General features: G+C 47.0%; 1 protein-coding gene across 1 annotated transcript in view; it reads left to right on the forward strand.

The window, feature by feature from the left end:
- The window catches only part of NAALADL2 (N-acetylated alpha-linked acidic dipeptidase like 2), a 937215-nt gene that overhangs the window by 487620 nt on the left and 428260 nt on the right, over nucleotides 1-21335 (forward strand). The window contains exon 5 of the mRNA XM_060242532.1: nucleotides 16485-16635. Coding sequence (XP_060098515.1) covers nucleotides 16485-16635 — 151 coding nt within the window. The remainder of the gene's footprint in view (nucleotides 1-16484; nucleotides 16636-21335) is intronic.

A 21335-nucleotide genomic window follows, 5' to 3' on the forward strand; every position in this document is an offset into this window, starting at 1 on the left:
AGCTCTAACTCCACAGTCACTTTATTGATCACCTTTTTTATTTTGAATGGACCTAGATATTTCAGCGCAAGCTTTCGACACCCTTGCGGGAGGGGCAGGTTTTTTGTGGATAGAAACACTGTCTCCCCTTCTTTCAACTCCCATTGGGGGGCATGCTTTTTGTCAAAGTGCCGTTTGTACTCCCTCTTTGCCTCCTCCAGATTCTCTTGAATTACTTTCCACTCCCCCCTCAGTCCTTCCCACCATTGTTGACATGAAGTGGGTTCCTGAGAACTGGACGGTAAGGGGAGGTTGGGGAAAGGCTTCCCTTCATACCCATTGACAATTTGGAAGGGGGAGGTCTTGGTGGAGCTATGAATGCTGTTATTGTACCCATACTCCGCAAAGGGCAAGAGCTCCACCCAATTTGTCTGTTGGTAGTTGATGTAGCACCTCAAGTATTGTTCCAGAAGCCCGTTCACCCTCTCCGTCTGTCCGTCCGTTTGCGGGTGGTACGCGGAGCTAAGTCCCTGCTCGATACCGGCCAATTTGCAAAACTCCCGCCAGAAGTTGGCAACGAACTGTGGCCCGCGGTCACTAATGACCTTTTCGGGGAATGAGTGTAGTCGGACCACGTGATTAAAGAATAATTGGGCCAACTTCTTGGCTGTGGGGAGTTTTTTGCAGGGGATGAAATGGGCTTGTTTAGAAAAGGTGTCAACCACTACCAGTATCACTGTCTTCCCTTGAGAAGGGGGTAGTTCTACTATAAAGTCCATTGACACCACGGCCCATGGGCGACTAGCCGTGGGGAGAGGAACAAGGTGGCCCGGTGGCTTCCCTCCCCGCCGTTTGGACATGATGCAAGTGGGGCATGTGAGCACGAATTCGGAGACATCTTTCTTTAATCGAGGCCACCAGAATTGCCGGGTGATTAGATTAAAGGTCTTCACATACACGAAGTGGCCCGCTAGGCGGTTAGAGTGGCATTGTTCCAAAACTTCTTTTCTCAGAGATTTCGGCACATAGATTTTCCCTTTGTGCAGCCAGACCCCCCCCTCGCCCTTCTCGAGCCCTTCTGGGCGTTCGCCTCCTTCTAGTTCGGCTTCCGTGGCGAAACGCTCTTTTCTGGGTAATTCAGGGGTTCCAGTCTGTTTCCCTGAGCGGGTGGTGACCCCTCCTGCGACTGCTGAGGGGGGGGATGAGGGAATCGACTACCTCCTCTCTCTGACTTTCGTGCTGCGGCAGGCGCGATAGTGCATCGGCCAAAAAGTTTTTGGTGCCGGGGATGTATTTTAACACGAAGTCAAACTTAGCAAAGAACCCCGCCCATCGGATTTGTTTGGCCGTCAGTTTACGGCGGCCGGTGAGGGCTTCTAGGTTCTTGTGGTCAGTCCAGATTTCGAAGGGGACTCGGGCTCCCTCTAGCCAAGATCTCCAGGTTTTTAAGGCAAACATTACTGCAAACGCCTCCTTGTCCCAGACTGACCAGTTCCTCTGTTCATTTGAAAATTTGTGGGAGATATAGGCACAGGGGCGTAGGTCCCCCCCTTCATTCCTCTGCATCAATATGGCTCCTACGGCGACGTCGGAAGCGTCACATTGCACCACGAAGGGTTTTAATTCATTGGGGTGAGCCAATATTGGTTCAGAGGTGAAGAGTTGTTTGAGCTCTTGGAAGGCGCGGTGGCATTCTGGCGTCCACGTTAAACGCGCGCCGGGCTTTTTTGCTTCATCCCCTTTCCCCTTCGTTTTGAGAAGCTCTGTGAGGGGGAGCATCACCCGGGCGAACCCCTTTATGAACCCGCGGTAGAAATTTGCGAACCCGATGAAAGATTGTAGCTGCCGTCGGGTTCTGGGGGGTTCCCAGTCTAGGACCGCTTGAATTTTGGCGGGGTCCATGGCTAGTCCCTCCCCTGACACTCGGAAACCCAAGTAGTCTAGTTCCGTTTTGTGGAATTCACATTTAGACAATTTGGCATACAGTTTGTTTTTACACAATGTTGTCAACACTTTCCTCACCAGGGGTACATGCGATTCGAGATCTTTCGAATAGATAATGATGTCATCAAGGTACACCACCACCCCCTTGTACAAAAATTCCCTTAACACCTCGTTTATGAAGTTCATGAAAACCCCTGGTGCCCCCTGAAGCCCGAAGGGCATCACTAAATACTCAAATTGTCCCATGGGAGTGTTGAATGCTGTTTTCCACTCGTCTCCCTCTTTAATCCTCACGCGGAAGTACGCGTCTCGGAGATCGAGTTTGGTGAAAATCTTTCCCTCAGCCACAGTGTTCAATAAAACTCTTATCAGCGGGATCGGGTAAGCATTGGACATTGAAATCCCGTTTATCCCGCGAAAATCTGTGCAAAGTCTAAGCCCCCCATCCTTTTTCTTGCGGAACAGGACCGGGGCCGCATGGGGGGCCGTCGCTGGTCGGATGAACCCTCGCTTCAAGTTTTTATCAATGAATTTTCTCAGTTCCGCTTTCTCTGCCCACCCCATCGAATACAGCTTTGCCTTTGGTAGCGCCTGCCCTGGGATTAGTTCGATAGCGCAGTCCGTCGGGCGGTGCGGGGGGAGCTCGTCGGCCTCCCGTTCGCTAAAGGCTTTCTTCAGGTCCCTGTATTCTTTGGGTATCGACCTAACTTCCTCAAGTGTGAGGCAAAGTCTCTCGTTCTGGGGGGGTGCTTTCGGGCCCCATTCGGCCCTCCAGTGGTGGTGTTCACACCGCCAGTCTGGGAACCGCACAATCTGCTCGGCCCATCGAATGTCCGGTTGGTGCCGGGCCAGCCACCCGGCTCCCATCACTACATCGAAAGAGGAGGATGGGGCTATGACAAAAGTTTCTACTCCCCAGTGTTCCTCCGTCCCCATGGGGGTGGCCTGGGTTTCTAGTGTGCAAGGTTCTCCCCTCATAATTGATCCATCCATTTGTTCGAATTGGATGGGGTGGGGAAGGGGGGTTGTGGCTAGCCCTAGCGCCTCCACCAGGCGCGGGGTGATGATGTCTCTTGTGCACCCGGAGTCGATCAGGGCCCTGGCGTGCATGAATCTTTTGAGATTGGGGTTCAAGAGGGTTGCTAGCTGGAGTTCTCTCACTGTAGCAGGAGAGCTGGCAAGTCTACTCTCTGGAAATAGCCTAAGCACCACATCACGCTGGTTCTTTTTGGCATCTCAATAGCTGTGAAAGGTGGTGAATAAAGGAAATTCACAAACTTTTTGTTTCTGTTTTTGCTTAGCATTGGAGTCAAGCAAAGTTTCCCATGATAAACTTACATATTAGCTCCCTAATTGGAAGCAGAGGGTGGTTTGAGTGCTACAATCATGTTTGGAACCTGAGACGTTGAACTTGGCCAGCATGCATTGCCTTTTCAAAGTCTCAAAGTGTTTTGGATGTGGACTAATGTTGCTATTAACTATGTTCCTGCCTGGCTCATTGGAGTCTTTAGGTCTTAGCTTGGGGACTAGGGAACAATGGACAGTAGGATCCAAATCCCTGCTGCCCTTGTCCAATCACAGGCCCCTTGCTGGTTTAAATGATCCAATGATGTTCTAGCATGGGAACCTTGAAGTGTATATAGTTGACCCCGTTGGCCCAGTAAAGCAGTCTTCTAGTTCAGCCATTACCATGCTGAAACTAATAAAGAGAGCTATGATCACTGCAACCTCGTCTCTTAAGTGCGTTTGAACCCACAATATTATACAAAGCTTCAGTGTCTGTATGACCATTTGGGAGGTCCTAGTTGATTGGGACACCAAGTTTTTCTGAATTGTTTTTGAGTTGTGCCAGGTCGTCTAAATTCAGCCTCAATGCAAAACACTGAGTGATTGGCTGGGCCTTTCTCATGTTTTGAACACAGGAACACATGAAGCCACCTTATTCTGAATAAGACCATTGATCCATCAAAGTCAGTCTACTCTGACTGGGTAGCTGCTCTCCAGGGTCTCAGGCAGAGGTCTTTCACATCAACTACTACCAGATCTTTTAACTGGAGATACTGAGGATTGAACCTGGGACCTCCTGCATGGCAAACAGATGCTCTGCCAGTGAGCCATGGTCCCTGAAGTATGTGGGCTCCACAAGTTCAGCATCTGTGTCCACAGCATGCATTTATTTTAGTAAATGCAGATAATGAAACTAAGGAATTAAATGATCTATTATAAAAGTGTAAAAAGTAAGGTTCTCAGCTCTAGGTTGGAAAATGCCTGGTTAACTGGAGGTGGGATCTGGGGAGGGTGAGGTTTGGGGAGAGGAGGGTCCTCATTGGGATATAATTTCACCCTCCAAAGCAGCCATTTTCTCCAGGGGAACTGATCTCTGTAGTCCCAAGAGATTAGTTGTAATTCTGGGTAATTCCAGACCCCACATGGAGGCTGGCAGCCCTACGAAAGAAAGAAAGAAAGAAAGAAAGAAAGAAAGAAAGAAAGAAAGAAAGAAAGAAAGAAAGAAAGAAAGAAAGAAAGAAAGAAAGAAAGAAAGAAAGAAAGAAAGAGGCCTCAGAAGGTAGGACCAGAACCAATGGATTGAAATTAAATCAAACGAGTTTCTGGCTCAACATTAGGAAGAATTTCCTGATAGCTAGAGGAGCTATTCCTCAGTGGTGGTGGGCTCTCCTTCCTTGGAGGTTGTGGCGGAACCGGCCCGATTCTGCCTTCAGACCCGGTCCCGTCAGCTCCCTATGGAGTCGCCAACTCCTGGAGGGAGCTATGTCTCCTCCTGCCCCTTGGGCTCGCTGCCACCACCTGCTCAGTCCCGGGGTTCAGATTGAGAGGAACAGGACTCCCAATCCCCCTCTCCTGCTATGAGGCTAGGCCTCAAGGTCCTCTGCCACCCTGCACTTGGGTTTCACAGAGACCTCAGCGCTTCTTTGGGGCACCCCTGGAGGATTGGCACCTTATCCAACTGCATGCCTTCCCCCTTCCCCGGGGCCCCCTCCTTAAAACAGCGTGGTCTAAAGCGGTCTGGGGATCTAGGTGGTACAGAGATTGATTGCCAGCATTTAAACAGTAAAAATATATTTATTTAAAAAGAGAAAAAGATAGGAAAAGGAAAACAAACCAAAAACAGTTGCCTTTAAAAAGTTAACACAGCCTAGTACAGCACAACACAGCTCAGCAAACAGCATAACAAAATAAAGGTGGTTTTTAAACGCATCGTATTGTCCCTGGTCTATACTTGATCTGCCTAAGAGAATGACTTACTTTGTCTTACTGCCTGGAGCCTCCCAGGCAGGAGCCCACAGGCAAGCAGCCTCCCTTCCCGAGCGCCTGCTGCAAAACTGAGAGACTCTTCCTGCCTAGCACATGGCAAGAACAACAGCCCTTCCTGCCTCTCTAGGAGACTTTCCCCCTAGCGTTGTTGGTTTGGCTCTGGAAGGGAGGGGGGGAGTGAGCGGAAGGCTACAAAGCCTGCTGAATGGATTTACTGATCCCCGCCTTTTTGGATGAAGCACCAACACTCTCAGATGGCGTTTCTCCACACTTCCCCCTCCTTAAATTCTGAGCCGGAGGGGTTGCCTCCTACAGAGGTAACCCCGTAGCAGAATCCAAACAAACAAGGAGAAACCCATTAACCAAAATATTATACCAACATTCAGGTATTTCTCCAATAATACACAAAGTCCAGCACCGTAGGTGCCCATGTCCTTTCTGGACAAAACGTTGCATGGCTGCATGCAGCAGGAATGTCCAGTCTTTAAGATGTACTCCTCCATCTCCCAGGACCACCTCTGGAGTTTGGTGCTCTCCCTCCGTTGCTGCTGTTGCTGGGGTGAGTGGTCCATCAAAGGAGGAAATCCCTGGCCCCACATATGGCGTTGGAAACTGCCCAGTTCCCACACAGTTGCTCCTTCTTTATCCCTCATTGGTGGAATGTTCCCTCTGTCCACTCTGTCCTCCCAGAAAACTACCTCTGGGGCTCCAAACAATTGCTGTCCCAGCTTCTTTTTGTCTCCTTCCTTCCTACCTCTATGCAACACCATGGACCTCGCAGAGACTGGCTGTGGTACATCCACCTGCACCACTTGAACTGCCTTTCCCGTCTTCTCCATAGCCACCACATAAGTAGCATCGCCCAGGTCATCCACAATCACATGGGGTCCCTCCCATTCCACTTTCCGTTCACCAGTATGAAGTGGCAGGGAAACCATCACCCTATCCCCTGTCTCAACTTCTGAGAACTCCACTTCCTGGTCCCTTGCCAACTCACACAGTGGTTCCAGCCTCGGGTCACTTTGAACCTCAGACAGGAACATTTCTGGCTGCCCCAGACTTCCTATCATCTGTTCCTTCAAGCCACCCCTAGTCCCACTGTTTCCAGAACACTTAGCCAAAGTTGGATCTGGGTTCTCCGCCCCCTCAGTTGCTTTTTCAGTGTCAGCCAACTGAGCTCCTTCCTGCCTGGAAGGGTCCACAGCATGCTGCTGCCCTTGTGGAAATTGGCACCCCACTTCCCATTGGGCACACCCTCCTGCAGGGTTTGAGACAGACTGGTCCTCCCCCTCCCTGGTTGGTGGTGAGGTGGCTTCCCTAAAGTTGCCCTCCTCCCCCCACCTTCCCCTGAGGGTTTGGCTTGGGTTCTCAGTCCCCTCGGTTGGTTTTTCAGCACTACCAAACTGACCCCCTTCCTGCCTGGAAGGTCCCACAGCTTCCCAGGACTCCTGTCTGCCCTGCTTCAAGACGACCTGTTTTGAGAGCATCTCGGACGATCCCACTTCCTGATCCACAGCTACTTGGTGAACCGGTTCCAACCTAAGGCCGCTCCGGACCCCCTTCTGGAACCGCTCCCGTCCCCCCAAGCCTTCAGCAATGTGCTCCTCTGAGCCCACATTAGCCTTGCTGCTCTCAGAACCTCCTGTGAAATCTCCACTCTCCACCTTGGTCTCTTCAGCATTCACATCCTTTACGCTAGACAGGTTCCCTTCCTCGCTAGGAACATCCACAGCCTCCGGCTGCACTTGGGGAAAGCTACACCCCTCTTCCCCTTGGGAACACCCTACTCCAGGACTTGAGACAGGCTGGCCCTCCCCCTCCTGGGTGACTGCCCTCTCTTCGTCCTCAGTAACCTGGGTTATTTCCCCCTCCCTGGTTGGTGGTGAGGCGGCTTCCTTAAAGTTGCCTTCCTCCTCCCACTTTCCCCTGGGGGTTTGGCTGCGGGGTACAGCCTTGATAGAGTACTGGCCAACCACCAAATCCCGGCCCAATAACACTGGAACTGTTTGTTCCTTCATTACCCCACATTCAGAATAGGATTTACCTTCTTGTGGAGCCAAACCCCTGAACTGCTTTCGGGAGTGGTCTGGCCCCAGTTTAAACCTTTTAAATACAGTGGCCTTATAGGCCGCAAAAGTTATCCCCCCATCTTCCATAGGCATGCTGTAATAGATGGCTGAAAGCTCTCCAGTCAGGTTGCTACAGAGGTAAGACATATAGTCCTCCTCTGCAATCCCCCACTGTTTGGCTGCCCTCTCAAAGTTGGAGAGGTATGTGGAGGGGTCTTCTCCCTCCTTGTACACTGCAAAGTCTTTGGGCGTGACTTGGATCTCTTTGCTTAGTTCAGCTTCCAGACGTAGCACCTCAAGCTCATGGCGACGTTGCTCTTCTTGTTCCCGTCTGCGGATCTCTGCTTCTTCCTGTCTGCGGATCGCATCCCTCTCTGCTTGTCGTTCCTCTCTCTCTCTTTCCTTCCATCTGCGCTCTTGGTACGCCTTGGTACGGATTCTTGCCAATTCCAACCGTAACCGCAAGAGTTCTTCTGACTGGGTGGGGAACATTTTTGCAAGTGCCCCTGCATGCTGATGATACTCCAACAGGAGGTCTTGCATATCTACTACAGTCAGGTTGTCACACTCCAGCTCGAGCTTTGCACACTCTTCCTGGAGCTGTGGCTTTGTCATCTCCAGGATTTCCAGCCTCTTAGTACGCTCCATCCTAACTAACTAAACTTTCCCTACTCCAGTTGACCCGAAAATAAAACAAAACCGCTGTTGCTTTCTCTGGGTGCTTGCACGTATAAAAAAAACAAAAATGCCTGGCCAATCAAGTTCTCTGTTTGTTCTTATCCCACCGCTGCCGCCAAGTGTGACGGAACCGGCCCGATTCTGCCTTCAGACCCGGTCCCGTCAGCTCCCTATGGAGTCGCCAACTCCTGGAGGGAGCTATGTCTCCTCCTGCCCCTTGGGCTCGCTGCCACCACCTGCTCAGTCCCGGGGTTCAGATTGAGAGGAACAGGACTCCCAATCCCCCTCTCCTGCTATGAGGCTAGGCCTCAAGGTCCTCTGCCACCCTGCACTTGGGTTTCACAGAGACCTCAGCGCTTCTTTGGGGCACCCCTGGAGGATTGGCACCTTATCCAACTGCATGCCTTCCCCCTTCCCCGGGGCCCCCTCCTTAAAACAGCGTGGTCTAAAGCGGTCTGGGGATCTAGGTGGTACAGAGATTGATTGCCAGCATTTAAACAGTAAAAATATATTTATTTAAAAAGAGAAAAAGATAGGAAAAGGAAAACAAACCAAAAACAGTTGCCTTTAAAAAGTTAACACAGCCTAGTACAGCACAACACAGCTCAGCAAACAGCATAACAAAATAAAGGTGGTTTTTAAACGCATCGTATTGTCCCTGGTCTATACTTGATCTGCCTAAGAGAATGACTTACTTTGTCTTACTGCCTGGAGCCTCCCAGGCAGGAGCCCACAGGCAAGCAGCCTCCCTTCCCGAGCGCCTGCTGCAAAACTGAGAGACTCTTCCTGCCTAGCACATGGCAAGAACAACAGCCCTTCCTGCCTCTCTAGGAGACTTTCCCCCTAGCGTTGTTGGTTTGGCTCTGGAAGGGAGGGGGGGAGTGAGGGGAAGGCTACAAAGCCTGCTGAATGGATTTACTGATCCCCGCCTTTTTGGATGAAGCACCAACACTCTCAGATGGCGTTTCTCCACAGAGGTTTTTAAGCAGAGGCTAGATGGCCATCTGACAGCAATGTGGATCCTGTGAATTTGGGGGGAAGTATTTGTGGGTTTCTTGCATTGTGCAGGGAGTTGGGATATACTTTCACCCTCATTGGGATATAATTTCACCCTCCAAAGCAGCCATTTTCTCCAGGGGAACTGACCTCTGTAGTCCCAGGAGGTTAGTTGTAATTCTGGGTAATTCCCAGACCTCACATGGAAGCTGGCAGCCCTAGCAAGAAAAGGAAGGAAGGAAGGAAGGAAGGAAGGAAGGAAGGAAGGAAGGAAGGAAGGAAGGAAGGAAGGAAGGAAGGAAGGAAGGAAGGAAGGAAGGAAGGCCGGCCTCAGAAGGTAGGACCAGAACCAGTGGGTTGAAATTAAATCAAAAGAGTTTCCGGCTCAACATTAGGAAGAACTTCCTGACCGTTAGAGCAATTCCTCAGTGGAACAGGCTTCCTCGGATGGTGGTGGGGTCTCCTTCCTTGGAGGTTTTTAAGCAGAAGCTAGATGGCCATCTGACAGCAATGAGGAACCTGTGAATTTGGAGGGAGATATTTGTGGGTTTCCTGCATTGTGCAGGGGGTTGGACTAGATGACTCTGGAGCTCCCTTCCAACTCTATGATTCTATGAATCTGAAAATGAACTAGAGCCTCTATTACTACTCAAAAAGAGAGACAACAGAACTGAAGGATAAAAAAACTTATTCCCGTTATATAAGTATCCTACAAAGTGAGCCAAATGTTTTTCTTTGAATGCACAAAGTCATTTTCAGATTTCTGATATATGGAATCATATGTGTGACTATGTCCCCTCAAAACAAAAACTTACTGTCAGCATCCAAATTTTATAACTCTATGTGAAGCAGTGGGGAGCATCTGATTCTCATCCTGCGTTTTGCCGTGGTACAGCACCATTGGGTCACTTGGGGTGGAGGAAGCTGCACATCTGTCTTAGTTTTGAGACTGAAGTTCCATTAGCCCAGTCTGGAAACAGTTTTGCAAGGTCCCCGGGAAAGGTTGCCCCCAATCTTTTTACTTAAGCTGCTTTAACTGTAGATGGCAAGGCGACAACCTGTGACTTAGTTTATGCAAAGCATGAACTCCTCCTGTGAGCTGTGCCCTTGAGCACATTAGCAATCTTCCCTTTTAATGTGTTCCCCCCCCCTCCCCTTCATACTGCAAATAAGAGTGTAAGAGTCCATGGGCAGTTAACCAACTATATACATATGTAACAGAGAGCCAGTTGGATGTAGTGGTTATATATGCGTGCATTCTAATCTGGGAGACTTGGGTTTGATTCCCCACTCCTTCACATGCGGATGCTGGTATGACCTTGGGTTAGTCATAACTCTGTCTGACCTGTTCTCTCAAGAGCATTTTCTATCAGAGCTCTCTCAGCCCCAACTATCTCACAGGCTGTCTCATGTGGGGAGGGGAAAGGAGACTGTAAACCTCTCTTAGACTCCAAGTGAAGGGCAAGGTATAAATCCGATCTCCTCCTCCTCTTCTTCCTTTTCTTCTTCTTCTCCTCACATGCAGCATGCCTTCAATTTTATACATGCATGCATGCATGAATACATATATTCAAGAGGGGATTGGATAAGCATATGGAGCAGAGGTCCATCAGTGGCTATTAGCCACAGTTTATAGTTGGAACTCTCTGTCTGGGGCAGTGATGCTCTGTATTCTTGGTGCTTGGGAGGCACAGTGGAAGGGCTTCTAGTGTCCTGGTCCCATTGATAGACCTTCTGATGGCACTTGGGCTTTTTGGCCACTGTGTGACAGTGTTGGACTGGATGGGCCACTGGCTTGATCCAACATGGATTCTCTTATGTTCTTATATGTGTGTGTGTATCTATAAATTTCAGGGCATGCTGCATGTGCATTTAATCCTCCATCACAATTTGGCTACTTGATATTTACTTATCTACATTTATTTACAACCCACTTTCCACCCCAGCTGCTTCCACACGCTCTCCTCACCACAACCAACCTGTGAAGTAGGTTAGGTTGAGAGAGAAAGAGTGGCCCAAGGTCAGCCAGTGAGCCTCCAGAGCAGAGTGGGGATTTGAACCTGGGCTTCCCAGAACCTATTCAGTCACCTGAAGCACTGTACCACACCAGCTCTCTGCAGTTCCAGTAACTGTCAGAATATTGACCTGAGAACTTGCAGGAAAAACACACCGGTGTCATTCAAAGGACACACACAATCTCTGCCGCCACACTTCAGTTGGTAAGAAAGCAGATAAGCTTCTTGTGACAAGAGCTAAGTGGCCCTTCACAGCCACAAAAAAGGTGCTTTGATGTCAACTGACCATACGTTTGTCAGCTTAACGGCTGAGAATGTTGGCTGATTTCTTCTCACTGGATGCTAACTGTTCAGAGAGAGCCCATAATGGTTCCACAAAGAATTCCTAGAAACTAGGAATAGGTGATCCTTCCTAGATAAATGGAGTAGAATGTTGTGCCTCTCTCTGTTCTGTGAAAAGATAAGAGTAATTGATGGTTAAACAAAGTTACGGGCTGTCTGTCAGTTTAATCAGGTTTAGGGATGGCTACAAAACTAATAACGAACCTAAGTTCATCATGCATTTTGGTTCACAAGTTTTGGTTCGTGCTATCCTGTGCTTTCACAAGCCACACAAACCTCTTATGAACCTCCTGGGGGAGAGGTGTCAGCAGACATCTTGGTGCTGGCGGTGAGGATTGGAGAAGGCATTCAAAGAGACCGCATTTCCTTCTCCAAGATTTAAATGCCTTCTCAGTTGATGGCAGCACAACTCAGTGGCCGTTTTCCCACTCACGTTTTACTGGCGCCACGACCATCCTGACGCCGGCGAATCTGCCTGGATTTCGCATCAGAAGCTCCGGCGCTCCCAGAAGCGCCGGCTACTTCCGTCGCTAAGCCAGCGCAAACGGAAATCGCAAAGATGCAGGAAAACGTTTGCGCTGGCTTAGCGACGGAAAGCGCCGGCGCTTCTGGGAGCGCCGGCGCTTCTGTTGCGAAATCCAGGCAGATTCGCCGGCGTCAGGAGGGTCGTGGCGCCAGTAAAACGTGAGTGGGAAAACGGCCAGTGAGTCAACTGGGAAGACATTTAAATGCCTTCCCAGTTTGCTTGCTGGGTTGCATAGTGGTGGCATGATTCAGCAAGCCAAATGAGAAGCCATTTGTGCCTTCCCAGTTGGAAGCAATTTCTGCTATCCCTTTCACTCCTCTCAGCTTGGAAGCAGGGGAGCAAAAGGGATCACTGAAATGCTGGAACAGTTTGCAAAAGCCATTTATGGTTTTTCCGTTAAATGGCTTTTGCAAGGTATTTCAGCGATCCCTTTCGCTCTCATGTGCTTCCAAGTGGGGGGGGCAGAGTGAAAGGGATGGCTGAAATGGCTTGCAAAACCATCTAAAGGGATCCCTTTAAATGGCTTTTGCAAGCCATTTCAGAATTTCAGTAATCCCTTTTGCCTACCTTCCCCTTCCAAGTAGGGGAGAGCGGAAGGGACCACTGAAATGGCTTGTAAAAGCCATTTAAAGGGAAAGAACCTCCCAAGCTGAACTGTGACAAACCTCAATTTTCCTGGTTTGTAATCAGGTCACATATATATATATATATTTTTAAAGATTGCAGTTTAAAAAGAAAAGCATTGATTTCGTTAAAAAAAGAAATAAAAGATAGATAATTAGATAGATAGATAATTTTATTTATATCCCGCCCTCCCCGCCGGAGCAGGCTCAGGGCGGCTAACAACATCATTCAATTTCCCTTATACAAAGACAAGGTTACATTAACATTAAACATTAAAAATTCTAATAAGTTTAAAATCACTTAATTAAATTGATAAAAGTGCTAGTGCTATTTGTTCTTTTATAAAAGAAACTTTACATGCAAATATTCATTCTGGATGCAGAAAGGAGGCTACCAGTCCAGCAATAAATAGAGCTACACTCTTCCGAGTCCATTGAAACCAGTGGACTTCAAAGGACGTAACATTATTTAGGATTGCACTGTCATTTCACAATAATATCCACTGTCATTTAGAGCAACAACAACAACAAATTTTATTTGTATCCCGCCCTCCCCGCCGGAGCAGGCTCAGGGCGGCTAACAACATGGTTCAGGGTTGAATTATACAAATGGATAAAATTACATTAAACATTATAAGCATTTAATTAAGTTCGGTTAAGTTTTAAAATTAAATTAATTAATTTTTAAAAGTGCTAGTGCTATGTTTACTTTTTCTGATGGCGGTTTCCTTCGCAATTTCCATTTTCATCAGGGAAAGCCAGTCTGAAGAGGAAGGTCTTGCAGGCCCCGCGGAACTGTTCTAGGTCCCGCAGGGCCCGCATTTCCTCTGGAAGTTGGTTCCATAGGCTCGGGGCTATAGAGGAGAAGGCCCGGTTACGGGTGCTTTGCAGCTTCACCTCTCTCGGAGCAAAGGAACAACCCTTTTAAAACGCCATTGGTTTACATGGACAGATCAACATTCTTTCTTCTAATTTGTCACAAGAAAGCAAATCCAAGCAATAGGATAATGCTCATTCAAAAAGAGAGAGAGAGAGAGATTTTTAATAAGATTTTCCCCAAAACACAGGTATTTTATTTTAAAAATGTCTTATTTGTATGTGTATGTGTGCACCTGGAAGTTAACTTCTGATGACTAACTCCTATTGGGGCATGGAGGGTATTCAGAGAGGTGGCTGAATAAAGCCTGCCCCTGCTTTCAGCTTTGGTATTCCAAGGAGGTCTCCCATCCAAGTACTTGCCAGTCAACCCTGCTTAGTTTCTGAGATCTGATGAGATCAGGCTTGCCTGGGCTATCCAGGGCAGGGCTTAAACACAGGCGTCTTTAACCAGACAGCTAAATATGGAATGGAAACAAGCATATAGCAAAATACAAGCATAGGAGAATAATTCAGGTTCAGTTGGGGGCGGGGGGAGGGAAAGAAGGGATAACAAAGAGCTTCTTGAAATAACCTCGAAATAGCTGGACATGTATGTTTGTGAAACTCCAGTGGCATGGCCTTGCTGTGAACAGCACATTTATCAAGGTGGGTGGAGATGGGAGTGGGGAGAGGAACAGCAAAAATAAGCCTGAGTTCATTTAGTGATGGAGGAGGCAGCTGTCATTACATAAATGACAAAGAATCCAAGAAGGTGCCTATTAGTGTCATCTCTGGAGGAGCACGCTCACAGGAGGCCTGGTCACACATTGGGAAAGGGGGGAATTATGGGAGGAGGAGGAGCTGGGTATGTTTAGCCTGGAGAGGAGACGATTGAGAGGTGATATGATCACCATCTTCAACCACTTGAAGGGCTGTCACCTAGAGGATGGTGCAGAGTTGTTTTCTGTTGCCTCAGAAGGTTGGACGAGAACCAACAGACTGAAATTAAATCAGAAGAGTTTCCGGCTCAACATTAGGAAGAACTTCCTGACAGAGCGGTTCCTTAGTGGAACAGGCTTCGCTTGGAGGTGGTGGGCTCTCCTTCTTTGGAGTTTTGTAAACAGAGGCTAGATGGCCATCTGACAGCAATGGTGATTCTGTGAACTTAGGCAGATTGTGAGAAGGAGGGCAGGGGGAGGTACTTGTGAATTCCCTGCATTGTACAGGGGGTTGGACAGGTGACCCTGGAGGTCCTTTCGAACGCTATGATTTCTATGATGATGAAGAAGAAGAGGAGGAGGAGATTGGATTTATACCCCGTCCTTCACTATCCAAAGGAGTCCCAAGAGCAGTTTACAGTCTCCTTTCCTTTCCTGTCCCCACAACAGACACCAGTGAGGTATGTGAGGCAAAGAGAGCTCTGATAGAAACTGCTCTTGAAAGAATAGCTCTGACAGAGTTATGACTGACCCAAGATCATGCCAGCAGCTGCAAATAATTTCTTCTATATATATATATATATATATATATATATATATATATATATATATATATATATAAAGCTGTTTGTAAAGGAGAAGAATCTTGAGAATCCCTTGGACTGCAAGAAGATCAAATCAGTCAGTGCTAAGGGAAATGAACCCTGACTGTTCCCTGGAAGCTGAAGCTCAAATACTTTGGCCACTAAATGAGAAGGGAGCACTCACTGGAGAAGATCCTGATGCTGGGAAAGACAGAAGGCAAAAGAAGAAGGGGATGGCAGAAGATGAGATGGCTGGACAGCGTTGCTGATGTAACAAACACGAATTTGAGCAGACTTCGGAGGATGATGGAAGACAGGATGGCCTGGTGTGACTTTGTCCATGGGGTTGCAAAGAGTTGGACTCGACTATGCAACTGAACAACAACAACAAAGAATCAAACCCAGCTCTTCCAAATTAGAGTCCACTAGTTTAACCACTGCACCAAACTGACCCCCATATGATCAAGTACTATAATGAAATGCCTGGCTCACACATTTTTAAGCAGCTAGGTGACTCACCCACCATCTCCTCTACAAGAGGGGAGGGCTTTTGTTGCCAAAGTATGAACCAGAGCAGAGGAGCTAAAATGAGAAAACAGATTAAGAAGGGAGGGGGGGGATTAAGGCTTCGGTCACTTTGTTTGTGATTTGAAATCACCGGCGAGTTTTATCATTGTGTACTGAAAATAGACAGATATGCTCAACAGTTATTTGAGGAAAGGACATTAAAATAATAGGTACATTCACAGGATGTTCCAGTCTTTAAATAAAAGTACTTAATGCACTTGTACTGCTAAAATAGCAGGGAAGGCACTTTCTTCAGACTTCTCCATGTATTCTTAGGACTGTCCATCTGACAGCAGTCAAACTGTGGACTTTGTCCTTGATACATCCAGTTCCCTGAAATAGCTTACCAGAGAGAACACATGTGGGGGTTTTACTTTTGACATTCAATTTGCCACCTTGGTGAATCTAACCTAGGTGGAAAGATGGTGGCATGCAAATATTTTAAACAAACATACAAACAAAATAGTTTTCTTTCAGAGGGCATTTAAAATCATAGAATCAAAGAGTTTGAAGGGACTTCCAGGGTCATCTAGTCCAACCACCTGCACAACGCAGGAGATTCATAAATACCTCCCCCACACACACACCCATTGGCCAGAGCAGAGTAAAATGATACCGTCACTTCACATGATCTGGGCACTATTAGAATTTAAGAGAAGCCAGGTTGGATCAGGCCAGTAGCCCATCCAGTCCAACACTGTGTCACACAGTGGCCAAAAAACCATGGGCCATTGCTATACTTCTGTTGATAGAGCCCAAAATTGCATTTGGTGGAGGACCTGTCTGCATTTCTATCTTATGTGTTGCTTTTTTGTTGTTGATGGACTGCTGTATTTTTTATGCCTTTGCAAGTTGTTGTTGTTTTGTCACCCGCCTTGAATCTAAGGAGATAAGATGGGATGTAAATTATATATATATATATATATATTTTTCTAAAAATTCTCCCAGCCTGTGTTTATCTACAATAATGGGAAATATTGGTTTTCCTTACAGGGCTGTGTTTAGAATTATTGTGACTTCAGGTATATTGCACCCAAAGGGCTATATAAATTATGATGACAATAATTTTTTTTCCCCTTTGTATCTTCTCAGCTTTCCCTGCTAGAGGAGATGGGTTTTGGAGGTGCTCTTCTTTACATTGACCCTTGTGATTTACCAAAGGCACAAAACCTCAGCAATAAAGCATTTATGGTATCCTTAAACAGTGGAGGTGATCCTTCGACACCTGGGTACCCGAGTATTGGTGAGTATTTCCAGTTGAGATTTTTCTTTCCTTCATATAATTTTTTGCAATAAAGCTGTTTGTAAAGAAGCCATTGGATGAAAGCAAGTATGCTGTATAACAGGACTCCTCAACATAGTCCCTGTGGGTGCCACAATGCCTGTTGACATCTTTTGGCACCCACCAAGTGTTTTCAGGGCTTTTTCTGTAGCAGGAACTCCTTTGCATATTAGGCCACACACCCCTGATGTAGCCAGTCCTCCAAGAGCTCACAGTAGGCCCTGTACTAAAAGAGACCTGTAAGCTCTTGGGGGATTGCCTATATTAGAGGGGTGTGGCCTAATATGCAAAGGAGTTCCTGCTACAAAAAAGTCCTTAGTGTTTTTGAACATGGGCTGGGCCAGATGAGGCTTTTGACCAAGCAAGGCTTCTGTTGGACCTGTGAAGATATGATTGACCATAGATTTTTTTTTTTTAAGTATTGCTTTGACAGCAGCTGGTACCCCAGCAGAAGGATCTTCACTTTGTGACTGAAGGTAAGCTGTGGCAGCCATTTTGTGACTGGCTCCACCTCCTGTGAAAGCCATTTTATGTCAACCATTTTGTGGTTGCACCCACCACACAGTGTCAGAATTTCAAAGGTGCCCACAGGGGTCAAAAAGGTTGAGGACCCCTGAAATGCAGCAAGGCCCAGAGGATATAGACGGTGCCTGCTGAGTTCATGTTGTTGTATCTGTTTGACCCTCTGGTGCTTTGTGGTATAGTCCTTCTTGTAGTCTAATATGCCACAGAAGAAGCAACAAGAGAAAGGAAGGAGCAGAGCCACCATGGTGTCAAAGTAGAATTGGGAGGACTAAATTCACATCCCCATTCTGCCATAGAAAGTTGATTGGTGGCCTTGGGCCAGTTTCTTTTTCTGTCTTTCTCTCAAAACTAATCTACTTCACAGGAGGTTGTTGTGAGGATAAAATGGAGGAGCAGAGGATGATGAATCGCTTTGGATCTCCACTGTGGAGGAAAGCAGGTTATAAACACCTAAAGAAATGAATCGGTCTGACCTTTGTAGCCAGAGGGGAGGGAAATGAAGGGTAGCTGATCGGGAATCTTGCCAGTGGCCGTAGCTGAGTTTTGGCTGCTGGCAAAGCTGCTGTGCTGATAGATTGTTTGCAAACATTCTAGCTTTAAAAGGTTTTGGAGCTCCTGCTACCCTTATCTCTACTCCAGAGTGGTACTGTGTTGGTGGGTGGCAGTAAAGCCAAACGGAGCTCTCTTAAAGACAATCAGTTTGATTGGGGTTTAAGTTGTCATGAATCGGATGCATGAAATGAGTCCTCAGCAGCGTTTCCTCTAAGGTAAGATTTTTAGCCTCCAGCTCACACATTTTTGTCTTAAATCATAAAAATTAACCCAAGAACACAATAATTTATCCAGCAGCTCACAACTTTAATGCCAGTAGTTCACAACTTTAATATCAGAAGCTCACAAAATAGAATTTTTGCTCACAAGACTCTGCAGCTTAGAGGGAACATTGGTCCTCAGTAGTATAGAGTAATAGAAACACAGAGTATGAAAGGGCCATCTAGTCCAACTGTCTGCTCAGTGCAGGATCAGCCTAGAGCAGGGGTGGCCAACGGTAGCTCTCCAGATGTTTTTTGCCTACAACTCCCATCAGCCCCAGCCAGCATGGCCAATGGCTGGAGCTGATGGGAGTTGTAGGCAAAAAACATCTGGAGAGCTACCGTTGGCCACCCCTGGCCTAGAACATCCCCAGCAAGTGTTTGTCCAGCCATTGCTTAAAGACTGCCAGTGGAGGGGAGCTCACCACCTCCCTAGGGAGCTGATTCATAGCAGAAACATGCATATCTGGGTTGAGAAATTCTTGGAGATTTGGGGGTGGACCCTGGGGAGAGTGGGGCTTGGGGAGGGACATCAACAGGGTATAATGTCACAGAGTCCATCTTCCGAAGCATCTTTTTTCTCCAGGGATACCAGCCTCTTTAGTCTGTAGATCAGCTATAATTCTGGGAGATCTCCAGGGCCCACCTGGAGGTTAGCAATCCTAATGTACATGCATAAACACTTGGAAATACTGTGTAAACAGGGAGGGGGGACTAACTAGACAACAATATGCAAATGTACAGTCTGTTGCAGTTGAGTGCTTAATTTTACCTAAGATAAGAACAATGACCATTCCCAGCATCCGTGATAGGTGACAAATTGTCTTATCACATCTTGAAAGAATGCGTTAACACTGGTAGTGTGCTAAGAATCTTGTAGTGTGTTAATAGAGGCCTAATGAAATGGTGTCAAGCTTCTTGATTAGTTCTCCTTCAGCCATTTCATGCCGGGATTCCCTCTGGAAGTCCCTTCTCTGAAGAGTGGACATGATTTGTAATATAAAATATAACCCAAGCTTCCAACTGGATCTCCAACTCATGGAAATGTATCTTGCTTGGGGATGGTGTTTGGGAAAGTTGGCAAGTGATGTAGGCAGCTTTGTTGGTCCAGAGAAAAATGCCAGAATAGCCATGGGATACCACTTACAGTGTGATAGAAATCCATTAAGTTAAGGGAGGCCCATGAAATAGTGTCAAGCTTCGTGATGAGTTCTTGTCGTTGTTGTTCATCACACAGTCAAGTCTGACTCTTTACGACCCTATGGACCAAGTCATGCCAGCTCCATGATGAGTTCTACTTAAGAACATAAGAGAAGCTATGTTGGATCAGGCCAATGGCCCATCCAGTCCAACACTCTGTGTCACACAGTGGCAAAAAAAACCAAAACAGGTACCATAGGAAAGCCCATCAGTGAGGCCAGGACACTAGAATCCCTCCCACTGTTGCCCCCTCCAAGCACCAAGAATAAGAGCATCACTGCCCCAGACAGAGAGTTCCATCAATATTCTGTGGCTAATAGCCACTGATGGACTTCTGCTCCATCAGCCTTCAGCTGTTTCATGCCGGGATTCCCTCTTGAAGTTCCTTCATTAAAAATTTGTAATAGAAGCTGAGCATCTGGATTCCTAATGCTTGGAAGCGCATCTTAATTGGGGATGGAGTGGGACTTGTCCAATGATGTAGGCAGCTGTGTTGATCCATAAAAAGATGCCAGAATAACAGCTGTAGGATACCTTTTCTGAAGACCAGCCATTCATGAGATAAAGCATAGATGAAGGTTTTGATGGGATGTCCTATGCTCGTCTATACTTTGATGTTCCAGGTGAAATCCCTGTTAAGAGCAATCCTAAACAGGGCTACTCAGAATCCTACTAAAATCTAATGAGTGGGTCTTCCTCCCAGGAAAGAGTTCTCAGGATGGCACTGGTTGTTACACAGATGGTAACTGCCCCACTTCTCATACCTTTAGAATTCCCACTACTTCTGTTGCAGCTGACATCTCTGTTTCAAACCTCTGCAGCCAAAGCCAAATTGAGAGGTCCATACTGCCAGCTACGCGGTGGGATACGCTTTGCTCCTCTTGGACTTTTCTCAATGTTACATCTCTCTTTTTGCTTCCTAACACAACAGGGGTGTGTGTGGGGGGGGGAGAATTAAGAATCTGACTGTGAAATAGTAACAAGTTTCCATCCAGAATATTTGATGCAATTGCTTGTCCAGACACTGAAAAAGCCTGACTTGAATTGGCACAAAATCAGCTGAAGCAACCAATGCTGCGTGACTGGAATGGCAGAAAATAGAAATATTTGCCTACTTGTCAGAGAAGGGTGTTAGCTAGTCACAGCGTGAAATGCCATGACAGCACGGTAGGGAAGGCATTTCACATTTTCTCGGCATCTCAGCCTACCTGACCCAGTGTTCCTAGAACTGCCCTGGGGAGTGACAGAAGAAAACATAGCACTTCTCTGGCTTTATTTCTGCTCATTTCATGGAGATGTCTGAAGAATGGCTCACTGTTTTATCCGCTCACTTGACTTCACAGTGTTCTATGTGCCCGACATGAAAGCTAAAGCTAATTGGAGTGGCTAAACCAGCTCTTAAATGATGATGTTTCTAGATGTTATTTGCTGCTCTCCCCCCATGGATCCAGTATGTGCCCCTTTGGGGATTCAGAGAATGATGTCACACAGATAAAAATGAAGCTTGGTAGTAGGGTTGCCAACCTCCTGGTGGGGCTTGGAGCTTTTTCAGGATTACAATTGATCTCCAGCCAATAGAGATCAGTTTCTCTGGAGGAAATGACTGCTATGGAGGGTGGATTCTGTGGCATTGTACCTTGCTGAAGTCTCACCCCTTCCCAAACCCTACCTTCCTTAGGCTTCTCCCACAAAATCTCCAGGTACTTCCCAAACCAGAGCTGGCAACCCTAGCTTACAGCCACAAGAAAAAAAAATATTAATGTGTGTGCTAAATAGTGTACGCCAAAACCTTAATGTGGTTTGTGCACGTTTAAAAGCTTTTGTCTCTCAGTGTCTAATGTTTCCCTAGTTAGAGGCGCAGAAAGAGATTCTTTACATTTTGAGTGCTCATTAAACTATTTTGTGATTCCTTTAAAAATTTTCTATGATCTTTCTCCTGTGCAGGAAGTGCTGAATTTGCCCTGAAATCTTTGCTTTAAACTAAAGTCAGTGACTGAAGTTTAACTTAGAAACATTCCTTCCCTCCTCAATTTATTTAGCCACATCAATAGTATTTTTTTTGCCAAAGAACGATACCCTCCTATCTGGGAAGGTAGTCCTCTTCCACCGAGCACACAGCTTCAG

Source organism: Heteronotia binoei, chromosome 6 (assembly GCF_032191835.1).
Source record: "Heteronotia binoei isolate CCM8104 ecotype False Entrance Well chromosome 6, APGP_CSIRO_Hbin_v1, whole genome shotgun sequence".
NCBI lineage: Eukaryota > Metazoa > Chordata > Lepidosauria > Squamata > Gekkonidae > Heteronotia > Heteronotia binoei.